We start from the raw sequence: 17,932 nt of genomic DNA, 5'->3' as shown, positions 1-17,932 counted from the left end.
TTATGCCAATACTGCACTTCCTTATAAGTTGTAGTGTTTTTGGCATTCTCCTATTGTTAGAGCAGGCAGATAGCTAGATACGAGCAGAGAAAGGGGAACACAGACCAAATGGCAGGAATGGGGCAGAAAAGAGGGGCACAAGCCAAATGCAGGAAAATATACATCATGTAAGGACCAGGGGTCCCTGAGAAGAGAAAGAAAAGTGGGAACCTTTGGGCTGATAAAGGATCACACATTTTGGGGTGATGAATGGCCTGGAGGTGAACAAAGAAAGGTGAGAAAAGGCAGGAATTTCCAGTGTCTGAATGTAACCTTTTGCTCATTATGCCCTCATTTCAATAAAATTAGCCTTGCCGGTCAGAAGTACCCATCATGCACTGATGCCATGACACTTCTGAACCAGACTAAATAAGGACAAAAATCCCTCCTCCCTTTGGGAAGGTGGAGTTGGGATGATAATCAAGGAATACGACCCCAAACCCTTCCCTCCCCAATGAATATTCCGCCTACTCATTTTTACACCCTATGTAACTAACTTGCTAAAGAAACATGGGGCAGCTGCTCACCTGAGCCTGTCCACTCTCCCCTTGAGAGTATACTATCCATCCTTTAATAAATCCTCATTTTACTTTTTTTAACCTCTACGTCTTGTCTCTGAATTCTTTCTGGGATGGGACAAGAACCTGAAACACCGGTTGCATCCACCGGCAACACTATGATTACATAATTCTGAAAATGGATAGCAACATATATCATTATTGACAAAATAAATATTATCTGTAGTATCATTGCCTGTTTCTGTCAAGCATAATAAATAATTTTAACAGTTCATACTATTATAAAAGTAAATCTATCAAAATTCTTAAACATTTTCCCAAAGTCTCTTATTCTTTTTTTTTCCTTCACCGCTATTATTCCTCTTGCTTAGGCTTCGCCTGGGACTTTACTCTGATAGAGTGAAAGCCAAAGTCCATTTACTAAAGTAGCCAAAGCCCTGCATGATCTGGCCAGTCACTACTCACCACCTCTTTGCCCTAATTTCTTCTCATTCTGCTCCAGCCACATTGGTTTCTTTGTTTCTCCCTCAATATGCCAAGCACAGTCCCACCCCATTACATGTACCCTATGCCTGTGGTGCTCAGTAAGGCTATCTGTAACCGCCGTCTACAACGTAACCTCTCCCTTCTTTCCAAACACCCTTTCTCTGCTTTATTTTTCCTTATGGCATATTTCACAACACCATATATGTACTTATTTGATTATTCTTCCAACACCACCAGAATGTAAGCTTTATGAGGGCAGGGAGTCAGCACCAATAAATGAATGAAATGTTTTAGGAAAAATTATGAGTCCTTCCTTCCTTCCTTCAACTAATATTTATTGAGACCTTACTGTAGACTAAGCGCTATGTTGTTAACACAGTGGACATTAAACATACAGAACTTGTTAAATGGCTGCATACATCTGGAATACAAAAGTAAATGAGTTTTTTTTTTTTTAAAGAAGTGGGTGGGTTAGTCTCATCAGTGACAAGTCCAGACTGGAAGCCTTAATGACAAATCAAGATTTTTAAGGAGAGCACACTGTCCCTCAGCTATTGCTCAATGCACCATGATGGAAAGCAACCCCACCTGATGATTAGATTTTACCTCCAAGGAACTTGGAATGGAGGTTCCCTAAGGCTAGTCATTCTTTATGGGTCTTTTAGAGGTGGAGAGGCACATACCCTCATAAAGGGCAGTTCCTCTGCTCTTGCACAGACACTCTGCTGGCCAGCAGTGCCCAGGACAGCCTGCAGGTCTGGCTCCAGACTGCATCCCTCTTGGGGCCTTTTGGGGCCTGTGCAGATGCAACAGTACAGCCCTGCAGAGACTGATCAGTTCACGGACCTGTGCTTGAGTTGGCTGCTATTTTCACTGGGTAAAGGGCCAGAGGAAATGTGCTGCTCCTAGTATAGCAACCACCTCTCTGCACCTGCTAGATGTGGTCTGGAGCTTGAGGGCACAGCCTGGGGCTCTCCGCAGTGAGGGCCTCAGTGACAGGGTGTATCGCCCGCTGTTGCAGGATGGGCAGGAAGGCCCATATGGGCAGGGTGTGGCCAGGGCTTGCATCAAGTATGAGACACCCGGCAGGCACCGGGTCATAACAGCTTCCTAAGGAAGGCAAAGCCAAGGGCGGGGGCCCCTCGTGTAACCCCCAACATGAGCACGTGGTGGGCCAGGCGCCCATAATGTTCCTGAATGAGTGAGTGAGTGGTCAACGCCCAGCAGCCTTCCTGCTGGGTGAGGGGGGCTCCTGAGTGATAAGCCCCTGCAGATGATCTGCCTGCGGGGTCTCACCGTCTACAAGGGTGGGGATCAGGTCATGAAGGGGTGCGAAGGCAGCGAACCTGCCTAGCGGGGAAGCTGCTACGACAGAAGGGGCGGGGTTAGGAGGCACGCCGGGGGCGGGGCGGGGTCCGGGCGGCGTCATGCGGCCGGCGCCGTGGCCGGAGGGGCGACGGGTACCTCGGAGCGCCCGTCGCCCCACCCCGGCCAAGCGCGCGGGCGCCAGTCAGGCACAATGGGAGGCGTGGCGGCGCGGAGGGCGCCGAGTGGCCGAGGCCTGGGCAGCCGAACCTCCCTTCGCCTGTCAGCCAGGGCGCCTACGAGCGCCTAGCCCTGCTGCTGGGCTCCGTGGGGCTCCCAGCGGGCCGGCAGCAACCTGCGTCAGGTTGCCGCGGCTCCGCCGCCCCGCCCGCCTCCGCTGCTCAAGCCCGCCTGGGCCGCCTGCTGCCGTCTGTCCTCAGGGCCGCGCTGGCTTTCGCGTCCCGCCTGAGGGGCGGCGGGTTGGGGCGCCATGGACTACGCGTGGGACAGCTTCAGCAACAGCCTGTCCGGTGAGTGGCCCGGGGACACCTCCCGCCATTGCGGCCCCCTGCACGGGCCCCGCCCCGTCCCCTCCCCCTCCTGCGCTCCGAGCTCGCGGCGGTGCTCTCCTGACTTCATCTCCCCCCACCTCTGTTCCTCTTTCACCGGCTCCCCCGCCCCCGACTTGTCTTCCTCCACCTTGACCTCACTTCCTCCCCGTGACCTCACCCCCATCTCACCTCCTCCCCCACCTCTCCTCCTCCTAAGCACGCTGATGTCCTTCCTTCCCTGGGCTCACCAGGCCCCACGCCCACCCGAACCCCAGCCTGCCTGCAGTCCCAGCTGCCCTGTAACCCTCTCGTAAGTGAGCCGCTGTCCAGCTCATCTCACTTCTCTGCTTTCATCTCCTAATTTAATTCAACAGAGACAATTTTACACTTTGAGGAAAGAAATGAGAGGCCGTAGGGTCAGGAAATCCAAGAAAAAGAACTGATTATTTTGTGAAAGTTGGAGACAGTGATGAGGTCTAACTCATATATTACTTTCCTAAAATGAGAGGAACCTAACATAGTGGCAGGTGTAAACTTTTTTTTTTTTAACTTGCCCATTAGCTGTTGTAAACCTTTGACTGCTTCCTAGGAAGTAAGATAGTTTTATTCAGGTCCTCAGAATGCAAACTGGCATGTGTTCTATGAGCTATTTTTACTATATTTTCCTCCTTATAGGTTCCAGCACACCAAAAATTTAAGCTGTAATTGCAGATGGCTCAGAGAATCCCAACTCAAATGAACAAATAACTAGCAGTGCAGCCAGTTGATTTCATTAAAGCAGAATTTCATTGTTAATTGAAATTTTCTTTCAACAATACTCTTAATTTAAGTCTCACTGAGACTTGACAGTTTGAAGGATGAGCCACCCCTCGTGTCATTGAAGATGTGATTTTATAAGCTTAAGAAAGAAAGAAAAAATTTTTGTTGGTAAGCTCCAGGAATTTCATTTGTACAAAGATTTGAAATAGAAATGTATATTTTTCAGGTCTTAAATTTCCTTTAAAAAAATCCTGAAATCTATTGATAATTTATTACTGTTTTTATCTTGGCAAATTTAGGGGAACAAAAATCTTTGCAGCATTATCAAAAGTATTTTCTTATGAACTTTCTATGTGGTGACAAACCCAAATGTTACATTTGTTATGATTCTTACAATTTAAGCTCACAGCTGTGTATTATTTATTCACATACTTAAAAGCAAAAATTATAAAATTGTATTACATTAATTCTTTATTTGTGTGGGATGTTATGTCTATTTTTTATTGTTGAATTGCTTGATTTGAGGGAGTCTATATCTTTTGTTCATTTTCAGAAAATTAGAAAACATGTGAGAATTCATTTAATAACTTGCTTTAGTAGAGGCTGTCCTCATAACAAGTCGGGCTCCACTGAATTATAATTGCTGTTGCATGAAATTACTTTTCTCTTAATATTGTTTACAATTATACTCTTTCTTGACTTTTTTTCTTTCACAGAAGAGTTCCAGTCCGAAATGCATATGTGATACATTTTGACATTCACTGCTAAGATGAAATGCAGAAATGAACACCACACACTCATTTTAGTATTCTGAGGTATGATTAGATGTACTTTATCATGTTTTTATGCTGCTGACCTATAAGGGGGAAAAAAAACAATAATAGGGTAACAGTTAAGTAACACCTAGGACCCGCAGCCTCAGTACTTCTGGAGTGACCTGAAACATCACAAGGAGGGTTTTATTACAGCATATTCACACCTCATCTGAGCCCTCAGCCTGGGCTCATACACGTTTCCTTCATCAGAAGTTGTAACCAGGCACTTTACCTCCCAAGATGGCCAACAGTCTCCCAACAGAGTTTGATGTGGTTGTAATAGGGACAGGTCTGCCCGAATCCATCCTTGCAGCTGCATGTTCCAGAAGTGGTCAGAGGGTTCTGCATCTTGACTCAAGAAGTTACTATGGAGGAAACTGGGCTAGTTTCAGCTTTTCAGGATTGCTCTCCTGGTTGAAGGAGTATCAGCAGAACAGTGACATTGGGGAAGAAGGTAGCACCGCATGGCAAGACCTGGTCTATGAAACAGAAGAAGCCATCACTCTTTGCAGGAAGGATGAAACCATTCAACACACAGAAGTTTTCTGTTATGCCAGTCAAGATGTGAATGATAACGTTGAAGAGACTGATGTTCTGCAGAAAAGTCCTTCCTGGGTCGCATCTAGTACCCTCATTAAACCTCTGGATTCTGCGTGCTTATCTGAAGAAACACATCCGTTATATGTGAGTAGCTATGAAATGCCTGCCAAAGACACTACAAAAAACAATGGAGAAGTAACTGATGCAGCAGAAACCCTGGTGAAAGAATATTGTAGATATAAAACTTATAAACACACAGTTTCAGATGGAGCTAAAGACGAAACCAGACCTATCTTGGAAGACAACAGTGATCCACCAAAGAGAAATAGGATTACTTACTCTCAAATAGTTAAAGAAGGCAGGAAGTTTAATATTGATTTGGTGTCAAAGCTGCTTTATTCTCAAGGATTGCTAGTTGATCTTTTAATCAAATCAAATGTTAGTCGTTATGCAGAATTTAAAAATGTCACTAGGATTCTTGCATTTCGAGAAGGAAAAGTAGAACAGGTGCCTTGTTCCAGAGCAGATATCTTTAATAGCAAAGAGCTCACAATGGTTGAAAAGAGGATGCTAATGAAATTTCTTACATTTTGTTTAGACTATGAACAACATCCTGATGAATACCAAGCTTTTGTGCAGTCCTCATTTTCAGAATACTTAAAAACCAAAAAATTAACCCCCAACCTCCAGCATTTTGTACTACATTCAATTGCAATGATGTCGGAGTCACCTTGCACTACAATAGATGGCCTTAAAGCAACAAAGAACTTTCTTCAGTGTCTTGGACGGTTTGGCAACACTCCCTTTTTACTTCCCTTGTATGGCCAAGGCGAAATTCCCCAGTGTTTCTGCAGAATGTGTGCAGTCTTTGGTGGAGTCTATTGTCTTCGCCATAAAGTACAATGCCTTGTAGTTGACAAAGAATCTGGAAGATGTAAAGCAATTATAGATCACTTTGGTCGAAGAATAAGTGCTAAATATTTCATTGTGGAGGATAGTTACCTTTCTGAGGAAACATGCTTAAATGTGCAGTACAAGCAGATCTCCAGGGCAGTGCTCATTACGGACCAGTCTGTACTAAAGGCAGAGTCAGATCAGCAGATTTCCGTTTTGATAGTGCCTCCAGTGGAACCAGGAGCATGTGCTATTCGCATCACTGAACTGTGTTCTTCAACCATGACATGCATGAAAGACACCTATCTGGTACATCTGACCTGTTCATCTTCTAAAACAGCAAGAGAAGACTTAGAATCAGTGGTGAAGAAATTATTTACCCCATATGCTGAAACAGAGATAGACAAGGAAGAACTTAAAAAGCCAGGACTCTTGTGGGCTCTTTATTTTAATATGAGAGATTCCTCAGGAGTCAGCAGAAGCTCATATAATGGCTTGCCTTCCAATGTTTATGTCTGCACTGGGCCTGACTGTGGACTAGGAAGTGAGCATGCAGTCAAGCAAGCTGAAACACTGTTCCGGGAGATCTTTCCAAGTGAGGAATTCTGCCCACCACCTCCAAATCCAGAAGACATTTTCTTTGAGGGTGATGACAAGCAGCCAGAGCCTTCTGGAACCAGTAACATAGTGATGGCCAAACTAGAATCCTCTGAGGGAAGCAAAAACCTACAAAGCCCAGGAAAGCACCTTCAAAATTAGAAAAAAAGCAAACTGGAAGTGCTATTTTGGACCTTCATCCTGGCATCAGAATATTCTTACTTAAAGGACAATTTCCTATATGAGTGATTATATAATGAATGCTATGCAGATGTTGTCTATAATTCTCCTTGAGACATTGTCATTGGATGTCTTTGTAAACCTGTCAATAATCGATTTATTGGTTATTGGACTACTTTGTTTCCGAATGGGCTCCATGACTCAGAACCTTAAACAGGACTAGCTTTATTTTAGCACTGGATGTGTATGTGAGGATTCCATAATAGCAGTGGTGCGTAAAGGAAGGTCATATTGTATCTGCTACTGATCTTCAGATTTTATTATTGTCTACAGAACAATAATATCTAAGGAATATTTTAATTACTTATGCAGCTTATTACAGTTGCTACCACCTCTGAATAGTGAAACACACACACAGTGGAAGTTATGTGGGTCTTTTGTTTATAATATAAACATATAAACATAGTTGCAATAGCAACTAATGCAAGTGCCACTATGATAAAATACTTTTGTCTGTAATTGTTGAAAGAATAGCTTTGCATGATCCTTTATTTGTGAAGGTGATGTTTACAGTACATCCTACAGCTTAATTCTCCTACTTGACCCTTGTAACCAGTGAGACAGTGACACCACCGTAGTCTTCTACATTGCAAAAAGAGTCAGAGAGTTCAGTTAGTAGTTGAAGTGCTCATTCTTGGGAGGTTTGGTCCAAAAAAAATCTAGGGGAAAAGATTAGTTCTATTTTAATATTTCAGAAAATTTCTGCAGAGCACTGCTCTGGCATGTAAAAGAAAATAATTTCTAAGTAACTGAGACTAAAAGAAAAAATAAATTGCTCCAGGAAAATATATTTTAGAATGCCTGTTCTGAAATTCTTAAGGAGAAACTGAGTGAAGCATTTTTAACTTGGGATTTCAGATGGTTTTTAATAGCCACTTGTAAATAGATTTGCCAAGGTTTCTTGATGAAAGTGAAGTACTGTTTGGCTCCACCACTTGAATTAGCAGCACTAGCTACAATTGATAGGAGTGAATCAAAGGAGGATTTACCATGTCCCTCTGCTTGTGTCCCACCCCACAAATAATGAGGTAACCACCTTCATAATCAACTCCTACCGCTTAGCGTTATCTGGAGGATAGAAACTTTTTTTTTTCTTTCCCAAGAACAATCAGAAGTCATGAAAGCTGGTTGTACTCCAGGGGTGTAAGCTTGTGGAGCTGTCGGAGGTAAACTTCCCTCCCTTCCAGTCCCTGTTCCCATTCCTCAGACAGAGAATTATAATCCCATAGGAAGTGAGCCCTTTAATTACAGTTTTTGTCCTGAACAAAGCATTTACGATGTGCTAGGCACTTACTGTGCTCTCTCATTACAGTTTCTCAGCAACTCTGTCAGGCAGATATTATTGAATACATTTTCAAAGAGGAAATAAAGACTTAATAATTTGCTCTGAGTCTGGCTTGTTGAAGAGCCAACACTGGAATCTAGGCTTTCATGATTTCAAAATCTTTCCACTAACCTTAACTATTAGAAGAGTGTAGGTACTGTAGGAGAAGGAAAATATGCTCATGAAAACCAGTATAGCATTGCTAGTGAAGCAGAGTAGACACACGTCTCAACTTACTGAGTCAGAGAAATATGAAAATAAAGGTTAATTGAAAGTAAGTAAAGTTTAGCACTGTGGAGCTCATTAAAGCAGAATTTGTCTAAGTTTTAACAAAGTAATGCTTTTTAATGTATCTTTTGATTTGAACATTGTGTTGTAAAAAAGTAACATGTTACTAGACCAAAGTAGGCTCTGAATAGTCTATTGTTGCTCCTCTATATGTGAAAAAAATGAAACAAGAAAGATTTAAGTAACTTTCAGCTTACTGGAAATAGAGAAGCCATGAGTTGATATTAATATATATATATGTCTTTTGAATATAGCAAAGTGGTATTATTGGTTGGATTCTAAGGTATAAACCTATCAAAACAACTGAAAAGTCTGAAATAGACCTAAAAATTAGTTACTAAAATGAAAATTCAAGATGATATATAAAATGGAGGTGAAGGTAATGCAGACCTATTGAAAAAAACTTCAATTTCAACATCATGAATATTTTTATTCAGAAGAATTTGAGAAAAAAGACATTGAGAAGTTGCAAAAGATGGTAGAGCCAAAGATAATGGAAACAGGAAAAATGTTAAGACTAGATTAAAATAAGTGTTTTAAAAAAGTAACAATATGAATATATTACATTCCTACTTGAATGTGAATAAGTTGGAAATTAAAAAAAAACCAATAAAAAGCATTTTAAAAATTAGGGGATATTATAACCTAGTATAATTTTCTGATAAGTTGAAGTTTTACCCTAATAGGCTTACTGGTGAACTTTTTTAAATATTCAAAGGATAAATAATATCTATGTATCAGAAAGATGATATGCCAATATTTGCATTTTGAGGCAAATTTGGCCTCAATACTAGAAGTCAAATATTTTGAAAAGGGTCTCATTCTGAACAGATGCAAAATGCAAAATACTAGGAAATACTATACAACATGAAAATTTACTATGACCCAGGGTTATAAGGTTGGTGTTCAATAGGATAATCATCAAATCTATATCAACAGAACAAAATAGTTAATAATCCAAAGTATTAACTACAGATAACTTTAAAAATATTAGTAAAATTTATCATTTATTTAATTATCTCTGGTAATGATTTTGTTGGTTTCTCATTGTGATAAGTAATACTTAAAATGAAGAACTAACATCATTCCTATTAGGAAAACATAGGAAACATTTCTCAAGCAGAAATTAAATAATCTTGGCACTGTTTTTATTTATATATGGTCGAAAAAGCTTGTCATTATAATAAAACCTTAATAAGCATTCATAAATGAGAAAGATAAGAAGAGAAAGCACAAATATTTTCTATTAACATGGTTTTTTAACTAGTGAAACCTATAGTATAAATGTACTGACAATAAAAGACTGATCCAGGAAGTTTTAAAGATTAATTTTAAAAATTAATCTTATTTCTAGATTCCAACAGTGATGAACTACAGTTTAAAATGTTTGTGTATTAATACATGCAAGTACTTAAAGTTACACAACTATATTGGGATAAATTAAGAAAGATGCTTATATAGAAGTGAGTTGAAGGAACCATATCCTAGTATAGTGGAAAACAAGTAAATAGGGACTCTGAAAAGCAAAGTTATAGTCCTCACTTTACTGTTTACCAGTTGTGTAATCTTGGGAAAATCATACCTGGCTTCCATTTCACCATATGTAAAATAGAAATAATGCTTCGCAGAATTATTGTGGAGATTAAATCAATGTAAATGAAATTGTGTCCAAAGGACTGATGTTAGTATGTAGATTTACCACATTTCCACTTACCATTAAACTGGATGTTTTATATAATTTGACAGAATTGTGATAAGTTAATTAGGAAAATAAACAAAGATATGTCTTTCTAACTTAGGAGAAAAAGGTGGAGTACACCTTTCTAAATACACTATGGTATTGAGTAGAAAGTTTAACACTAATAAACCAGTTGGAAAGAAATATATAATAACTACTGGAGGAAAGATTAGCTGGACATCAGTGTTAAAAAAGAAATTAGATCCACTTCACATATGATAACAGTTAGTTCCAGATGAACTAAAATGTTAAGTATAAAGGTAAAAATAAAGACTGTAATTCTTTTTTTTTTTTTTTACTCGGAACCCAAACGCTCTTCATAAAAGGAGAGCAGAGAGAGGGCGCTGCTTACCGCTGTTCACCTGCCCATGGACGGCGGCGGGGACTGGCACCACATGAGTCCCATTCTGCGTGACAGTTTTTACTGGAAGCTAGGCTGCAATTCTCATCCCAGTAATTGTGCAAAAGAAACTTTATGACAATGAAAATTACGGACAAGGTAGATGAGATGAACTAAGCAAAAGGAAAAATGTATACTAGATGGGAAGAAGACAAAAGAAGAGATGGGATAAAAGCTACTTGCTTTACACAAGGATAAAGTACTCAGTATTTTTTAAAAGGTAGATGCAAATCCATAAATATTTGTGTGCTTAGGTAGGCAAATTTGAGTCAAGTTCAAAGGAGAAGATGCAAATAAAAGTCAATTCTTAGAATGGTATTCAGATTTCCTAATATTAAGAATGCAAACTAAAGCAATTTTGACCTAGTTCATGCAATTATATTAACAAAAAATTTTAAAATTGCATGTATTCTAATACTAGTAGCATTATTAGTTTTTTTAAAGAGCTGTTCAGAAGAATATAATAAGAGCTCTTTAATCAATTTGTCTTTTGATAGATTTAACTCGCTCTGAATAGCATATGTCCAGGAAAATATTTTAAAAGAAGAAAAAAGTTATTTGTATAAAGATGTTTCTGGAGATCCATTTAGGTTTAAAAAAAAAAAAGGCCTAGTAATCGGGAACTGGATAAATAAATTTTCATGTATTGCTGTCGCTCTCATAGACTGTTATATGGGCATTACATAATATTGATATTTGTAAACACCTTATGGAAAAATGTTTAAATGAGACTCAAAAACGTTAGAACATAAATTATTGTATTTACTGATTGTATTTGTGTAAAAATTTAGGTCTACATTGGAAAGAATCAGAAGAAAATACTGTAATTGGAGTTTAACATTAAGAGGTTCTTTTCTATACAATATTGATATGTGCAATGAAAAATAAAGGATTAATTGGTATAATGGTTTACTATTTGTTGAAATTTGATTTCTTAGAAACTTCTAAAATTCTTTAAATTAGAAAAATTTATATATATGTATAAGTATATATATTAGTATATTTTAATGTTAGTGTCAGAGATAATCTCCAAAAATAGAATGTTTTCCATCTCTTGGTGGGAAGGAATTCTTCGTCAAAATGGATGTTGTACCTTTTCTCAGTTGCCCAGCAGTAAAAAATAAGATATTCTGTGACTACACACACCCACATACACATGCACGCACATACACACACACATATGTATATGTATATACACATGTATAAATGTATACATGTATAAGTAAATATGTATAAATTATATATAAATAAATATATGTATTTTAATGGAAAGCACAGCACCAGAGGTGGGAATAATAGAAATGATATTAATGCATTCCAGGACATTAGCATGAAGACATAATTACTAATTAAAGTATGTCCCCAGATCGAAGAATATAATTACTTTGGGAGTGTTGGAGGCTAGGGAAATGAAGGTTGGATTTGGATTGGTAGAGGTGGCCAAGCCTGGGGAGTGCTTTCAGGGAGATTGATGCTAAGGACAAATCTCAGGGTACTGAGGATGCTGGCAGACCTCTTCTTGTCAGTATGAGAGATCCAAATCAAGATGATGTAATATGACAAACATCAGTGGAATATCAGCTGTGGATTATGAGTTTACATTATTCTAGGGATTAGAAATAGAAATATAAGCCAGGTCCTTTGTACCTGAGAACCAGTCTGTTAAAGGACATACATTTTATTTTATCTTAATGAGAATTTAAGACGTTTTCTGTCCATCATACTCCCCATTATAGCCACCTCCTCCCCCTGAAAAGAAAAACAAAAGAAATCTGATTTGTGATGCATAGAATTCCTTTAAAGGGGTGACAAGACCTTTTATTACACAGTCGGAAACATGTAGCTTAATACAAGTTAAAAGGTAGATCAGTTTATATTTTCTGAAATCTATTTCAGCTAACATTCTGTTAATCAAGAAGTCTTAAATTAATCAGAAGCTTTCTGTCTTGCCTCCACTGATGAGTGAAGAGAAGGTACAAGAGATTGGGTCCCCAAAACCCCAGGCACTGAGAGCTCAGGGAGTAGGAAGTATAAAGAAATGTAAGAGAAGCAGATCATAAAGTTTCAAAAGGGAAAAATTCTGGTTAGCACTAGTTTTACCTACGTTTGTTTCAGCAGGACAAATGGAAGTCATGCTTTTATTGCATTGAGGTAGTTGCTTCCTCTGAAGATTTTTAAATTTTTATTTCAGTATTTTCACTCTTTAAAGAGGTGTTATTTCCAGTATAGTTTTTACCCTTTTAACCAATAACCAAATGTATCCACAGTTCAGCAGCAGGGGACATACCTCCAGCTTTATGTTAGGCATGAACAAAGAAGCTGAGTGATTCAACTGAAAGAATTTGATTCTAACATGAACATTATGACAGCGGTTCTGCTACAGCATTTGTAGGAGTACTGCTTTTTCTCCTGACAACTACAGTTTTTATATGAACCTCAGGACCACTAAGGTAAGAAAGGGCAGGTATTTATATCCATTTTACAGATAAGACTCGGAGGAATTAAATGACTTGCCTGGACTCTTTCCTAGTAAGTATTCAGATCCATTAATTAGAATTGAAATGTAACTTCTGCTTTGCCTTCATCTCAAGTGGGTTATTTATTGCATGCAAGAGTGCATAGCACATAAATCACTATTTTAAAAGTGGTGGCCTCTACAATTTTAGAGTACATTTATTTTTCAACAAGTAAACGAACATCCTATAAATTACAATTTGTGTAATTAAAGGGAGCTGACCTGGATTGGAAGAGAGGGAGTTGATTATTTAAGCTTACACCTGAAATCAAAGCAAACCATTTCTTCTGGTTTTTATGTCAAGAGCTTCATTTCTATAATAAAGTATTTTTATTAATTTCTGTTGATGTCCCTTAATGTTGACATTTGCTTGTTGCTAAATATATATTTAACCCTTAATACACTCTGTGAACAACTTGAATGAAGGGATACACATCATCAGAAGAAAAGGAATGACTTTGGATTCAGAGATGCAGGGTTGACAAAGATAAAGACCTGTTTGTAGTTCAGTCAGAAAGACATCTTCAGGTATTTTGTAGTTTTAAATAAATAGGAATCCTAGGGGATATCAGTGCAGTGGGGTTTATGCCAATTATTTTTGTTATAGGTCATATAATTAAAGCCCTTGAATATCCCATTTATATTTGAGACTTTTATTTGATCCTTTATTTATTTATCCCTTATATTTAAAAATAAGAATGGAAATATTGTGAATTAGTATGGAGATGTATTAATTTTACATCATTATGTTAATTTTATTATATGTGTTAAGTTTAATTCATAGTTAAAGTTTTCGTACCAATTTCAGTATTTTTATTGCACATTATAAAGAAATTTTGGGGAGCTGACTGCTGAGGAAGAGCAGGGAATCTTTTTTTTTTAAGGCAATTAGTATGATTGTTAAGTTCTTAAAATTATTTAAGTGAAGTTTTAAAGAGATAAGAGCTGTATGTCCTTCTGTTCCTTTAACAATTCTATTTTATGACATTATTTGTAATGCCTTCTGTTGTTGAAATACAAATACCAACCAGGTGTTTATTAAAAGGAGAAGGCAAAAAACGAGAACAGTTTGTCGTGAGATTGTAATCTCCTTTAAAACAAAGTCTATGTGTGTTGTACCTGTGTATTCCCTACAGTGTCTTGCATTTCACAGGCATCCAAAACAGATTTGCTAAAAACTAAGACCAACGGGCAGCTTCCAGCACCTCTTTTCTTCCCTCTAGGTTCCAACTAAGGAACAGAGTACCACCGGGAACAATCTCTTGGACAATGTATCAAAACTGTGTTCCTGGGTCTTTGTATTATTAGTGCAGATGATTAGTTTTAGGATAAGCCTATGTGAGTTAATGAAACTACTTAAAAATAGGGAACATTTAAATAATCTATGGAATGTTTCATCTAATCCTTTTACTGATTTTCTCCCATCAAGACAGTGGTTCTCAAACCAGTGTGATTTTGCTCTTCAGGGGACATTTGACAACATCTGGAGACATTTTTGTTGTCAAAACTGAGAAGGGGGTGATATTGGCATCTAGTAGGTAGAGGGCAGGAGTTCTGGTAAACATCCTTTGAGGCACAAGACAGCTTCTCCACAGGGGTTATCCAGCTCAAAACGTCCGTAGTGCCAACTTGGAGAAAGTGCATTAGAGTAGAAGTCCAGCGTCTAGGCTGTTGAAGCTATTCAGTGTGGACATCTAGTGGCCAAAGGAGGAAATAACTTGGTTCTCAAACATTTGTACGTATAAATAGAATCAGATTTAAGCTCCAGAGTTCTTCCCACTCCTGTGCCTTCTGCTAACTTTCTACCGCCTAACACAGTTCTGAACCCAGATACTCAAATATTCAATAATAATAATAATGATACCATATATACTGCCATTTTAGTAACTACATTTATATTCTCATTATTGTGCACACACACACACACACACGCACACCGTGAGACAGCACTTTGGTACAATTATTCCTATTCTACTGGTGAGCAAATTGAGATTCAAAGAGTCATAGTAATTTTCCCTGAGTCATAGTAATTATGTATAGAAACTGGAATTGAATCCAGGACTTTGGCCTCAAAAACCTTCCTCTATCATAGAATTTATAGTATTGTTTCATAATTATTTATTTCTCTATTTATAATGCATCTTTGTTTTTCTGTTGCCTAGCACGGTGCCTGACATATTGTGTATGCATGTTTGTTGATAGATGTTGTAAGTAATGCATAATCTTCAAGTTGTATCACAAAGAACTTCACTGGACTCAAACTGATGCACAGAGTCAACATTTGAACACCTCTTTTTCATGTCCATGTTTTTCTAGACACTGTATTTTTGGTTTGGAAATATCTTCACCTTTGCCAACTTGATAAATCCCTCTCATTCATCAATTCAATTTTTTTTTTCTTAAAATCTTCCCCAGTATTACCCCAGGCAGAGATAAGTACTTCGTTTATTGCATTCTCCAGCTCCCTAGACAGAGCTCTGTTTCAACACTTACCACATTCCTGTAATTATTTGCTTACACATCTGTCTTCTTCTCCAGACTATGAATGAGATCTTTGTCATAATTGCAGGCAGAGGGAACAGCAAACTCAAAGCAGCCACTTTTTACTGTGGCTGGTAGTTTGAGGCATGGTTTATATCCTAATATAAGCAACGAGGCAAGATTAAGCAATCTAGGTAATATGCCAGTGAGATTAGATTTTATAGACTGTTGTCTTCAAATTGGAATATACATACCACTAGGGGAATAGAAGCTCTTTCTAATGGCTATGCATGGACAGGTGTATGAGAAACAGCTTCTAAATTCTCAGCTTCCGTTTGTATTCTTCCTGGAAATCATTTCCTGCATCCGGGCACTCCCTTTCTCAATCACCTTTCTCTCACTTTACACAGAAAAGCAAGATCCTGAGTTTTCCCAAACTCTTACTGTGAAGTATTATCAGTAGGGGGAGGGGGAGGAAATTCTAGTATGGCAAATAAAGGGACAGTTTAAAATACTGATGAAGATCTTGAGGAAATGAATGATACTCAGGTTGTTTCTAATTATTGTTTTAATAAAATTGAGTTGTAATTAGTAGATCATTAAAAGTAATTTTTTATAATAAACACTGTTTTGAGGCACATAAATTCAGAAGAGCTTAAATAATTGAATATAGGAAATATGTTCTTATAACCAGTAAAAACTGAATATAACAAAACTTCTATTACCATCTGGATTTATGTGCTCAAGAAATCTCTAACTTTATAAAAAAAAATAGAATTTATCTTACATCATTCTAACACAGGTAACAGTAATCCATGGATAGATATATTATTTACAATGAGAAAAAGCTATATTTATCATGTTAAGATACATATTTTGTCAATGAAAAACTAATTAGTCGATCTAAGAAAGAAATGGAAAATTTTACTCAAGCCAAATTTGAGGATTATAACCCAGGAAGAGCATCTTAGAAAGCTCTGAGAACTGTTCTGCTAGTTGGAAATCAGAGGGCTGTACATCAATGACATATGTTGACAGTCTATGTAATCCAGATCTAAGTACCATCCTGATGGGTCATGTGACCCTTAAACGATCAAGAAGGAATGTTATCTTTTAAGGAGTTGTCTTGTTGATGCTAGGAGAATGGTGCTTTTTTGAGCTGAGCAGGTATTTCTCCTGATGAGGGAGTTTTGATCAATGCATAAAGCAGCACACAGAGCACAGTGTGGGAAGAGAAGATCAAAGGGCAGAGAAGAATCTTTTTATGTTTAAAGTTTTCTTGTCTTGCCATAAAATATGAATTTTATTTCACAATTTCCTTCTTTTTTAATTCTTATTTTTTATTGTAGTGTAGTCAGTTTACAATGTTAGTTTCATGTGTACAGTAAAGTGATTCAGTTATATATATACATACATATATATTTTTTAGATTCTTTCCCATTAGAGCCCATTATAAGAAATTGAATATGGTTCCCTGTGCTATATAGTAGGTCCTTGTTGTTTATCTATTTTATATATAGTAGTGTGTATCTATTAATCTCTTAACTCCTAATCCACACCCCTCCCCCCACTCCTTGCCCCCTGGTAACCACAGTTTGTTCTCTATGTCTATATATATTTAGATTTCCATATAAGCAACATCATATGATATTTGTCTTTCTCTGTCTCACTTATTCACTTAATATGATAATCTCTAGGTCCATTCATGTTCCTGAAAATGACATTTTATTCTTTTTATGGCTGAGTAATATTCCATTGTATTACATATGTACCACATCTTCTTTATCCAGTTATCTATCCATGGACATTTAGGTTATTTCCCTGTCTTGGCTATTGTGAATAGTGCTGCTGTGACAAGTGCATGTGTCTTTTTGAAATACAGTTTTTCTCCAGATATATGCCCAGGAGTGGGCTTGCTGGATGGTATGGTAACTCTATTTTTAGTTTTTTAAGGAACCTTCATACTGTTTTTCATAGTGGCTGCACCAGCTCATATTCCTACCAAGTTTCCTTTTTCTCCACACCCTTTCCAGAATTTATCATTTGCAGCCCCTTTAATGATTGCCATTCTGACTGGTGTGAGGTGATAGCTCATTGTAGTTTTGATTTGAATTTCTCTAATAATTAATAACGTTGAGCATCTTTTCATGTGCCTGATGGCCATCTGGATGTCTTCTTTGGAGAAACATCTATTTAGGTCTTTTGCCCATTTTTTAATTGAAGTGCTTGTTTTTTGTTTGTTTTTTGATATTAAACTGTATGAGCTGTTTGTATATTTTGGAAATTAGTCCCTTGTCAGAAGCATCATTGGCAAATATTTTGTCCCATTCTGTAGATTCTCTTTTCATTTTGCTTATGGTATCCTTAGATGTGCAAAAGCTTTTAAGTATAACTAAGTCCCATTTGTTTATTTTTGCTTTTAATTCCAGTATAGAAGTATAA

The 17,932-nt window shown here is 37.7% G+C and overlaps 1 protein-coding gene across 3 annotated transcripts; it reads left to right on the top strand.

Annotated features, from left to right (window-relative positions):
- The first annotated feature begins 2,457 nt into the window (after positions 1–2,457).
- On the top strand, positions 2,458–11,406 carry CHML (CHM like Rab escort protein). 3 transcript variants are annotated; one of them, XR_012063532.1, is made up of 3 exons: positions 2,458–2,878; positions 4,375–7,910; positions 10,421–11,406. XR_012063532.1 is itself a non-coding variant. In XM_006198796.4 (2 exons), the coding sequence occupies exon 2, from the start codon at positions 4,714–4,716 to the stop codon at positions 6,664–6,666; it is 1,953 nt and encodes a 650-aa protein (XP_006198858.1). In that variant the 5' UTR covers positions 2,458–2,878; positions 4,375–4,713; the 3' UTR covers positions 6,667–11,406. The 3 variants fall into 3 exon arrangements, 2 of the variants coding, with proteins under 2 accessions (XP_006198858.1, XP_072804660.1); XM_006198796.4 differs by having other exon boundaries at positions 4,375–11,406; XM_072948559.1 differs by lacking the exon at positions 2,458–2,878 and adding an exon at positions 3,044–3,209 and having other exon boundaries at positions 4,375–11,406.
- The last annotated feature ends 6,526 nt before the right edge of the window (positions 11,407–17,932 follow it).

This window comes from Vicugna pacos, chromosome 23, assembly GCF_048564905.1.
Source record: "Vicugna pacos chromosome 23, VicPac4, whole genome shotgun sequence".
NCBI lineage: Eukaryota > Metazoa > Chordata > Mammalia > Artiodactyla > Camelidae > Vicugna > Vicugna pacos.
This window is presented reverse-complemented; position numbering and strand designations above follow the sequence as displayed.

What these genes read in the sequence shown, in the direction of transcription:
- CHML (XM_006198796.4), top strand. Translation starts at nt 4,714, where the DNA reads ATGGCCAACAGTCTCCCAACAGAGTTTGATGTGGTTGTAATAGGGACA.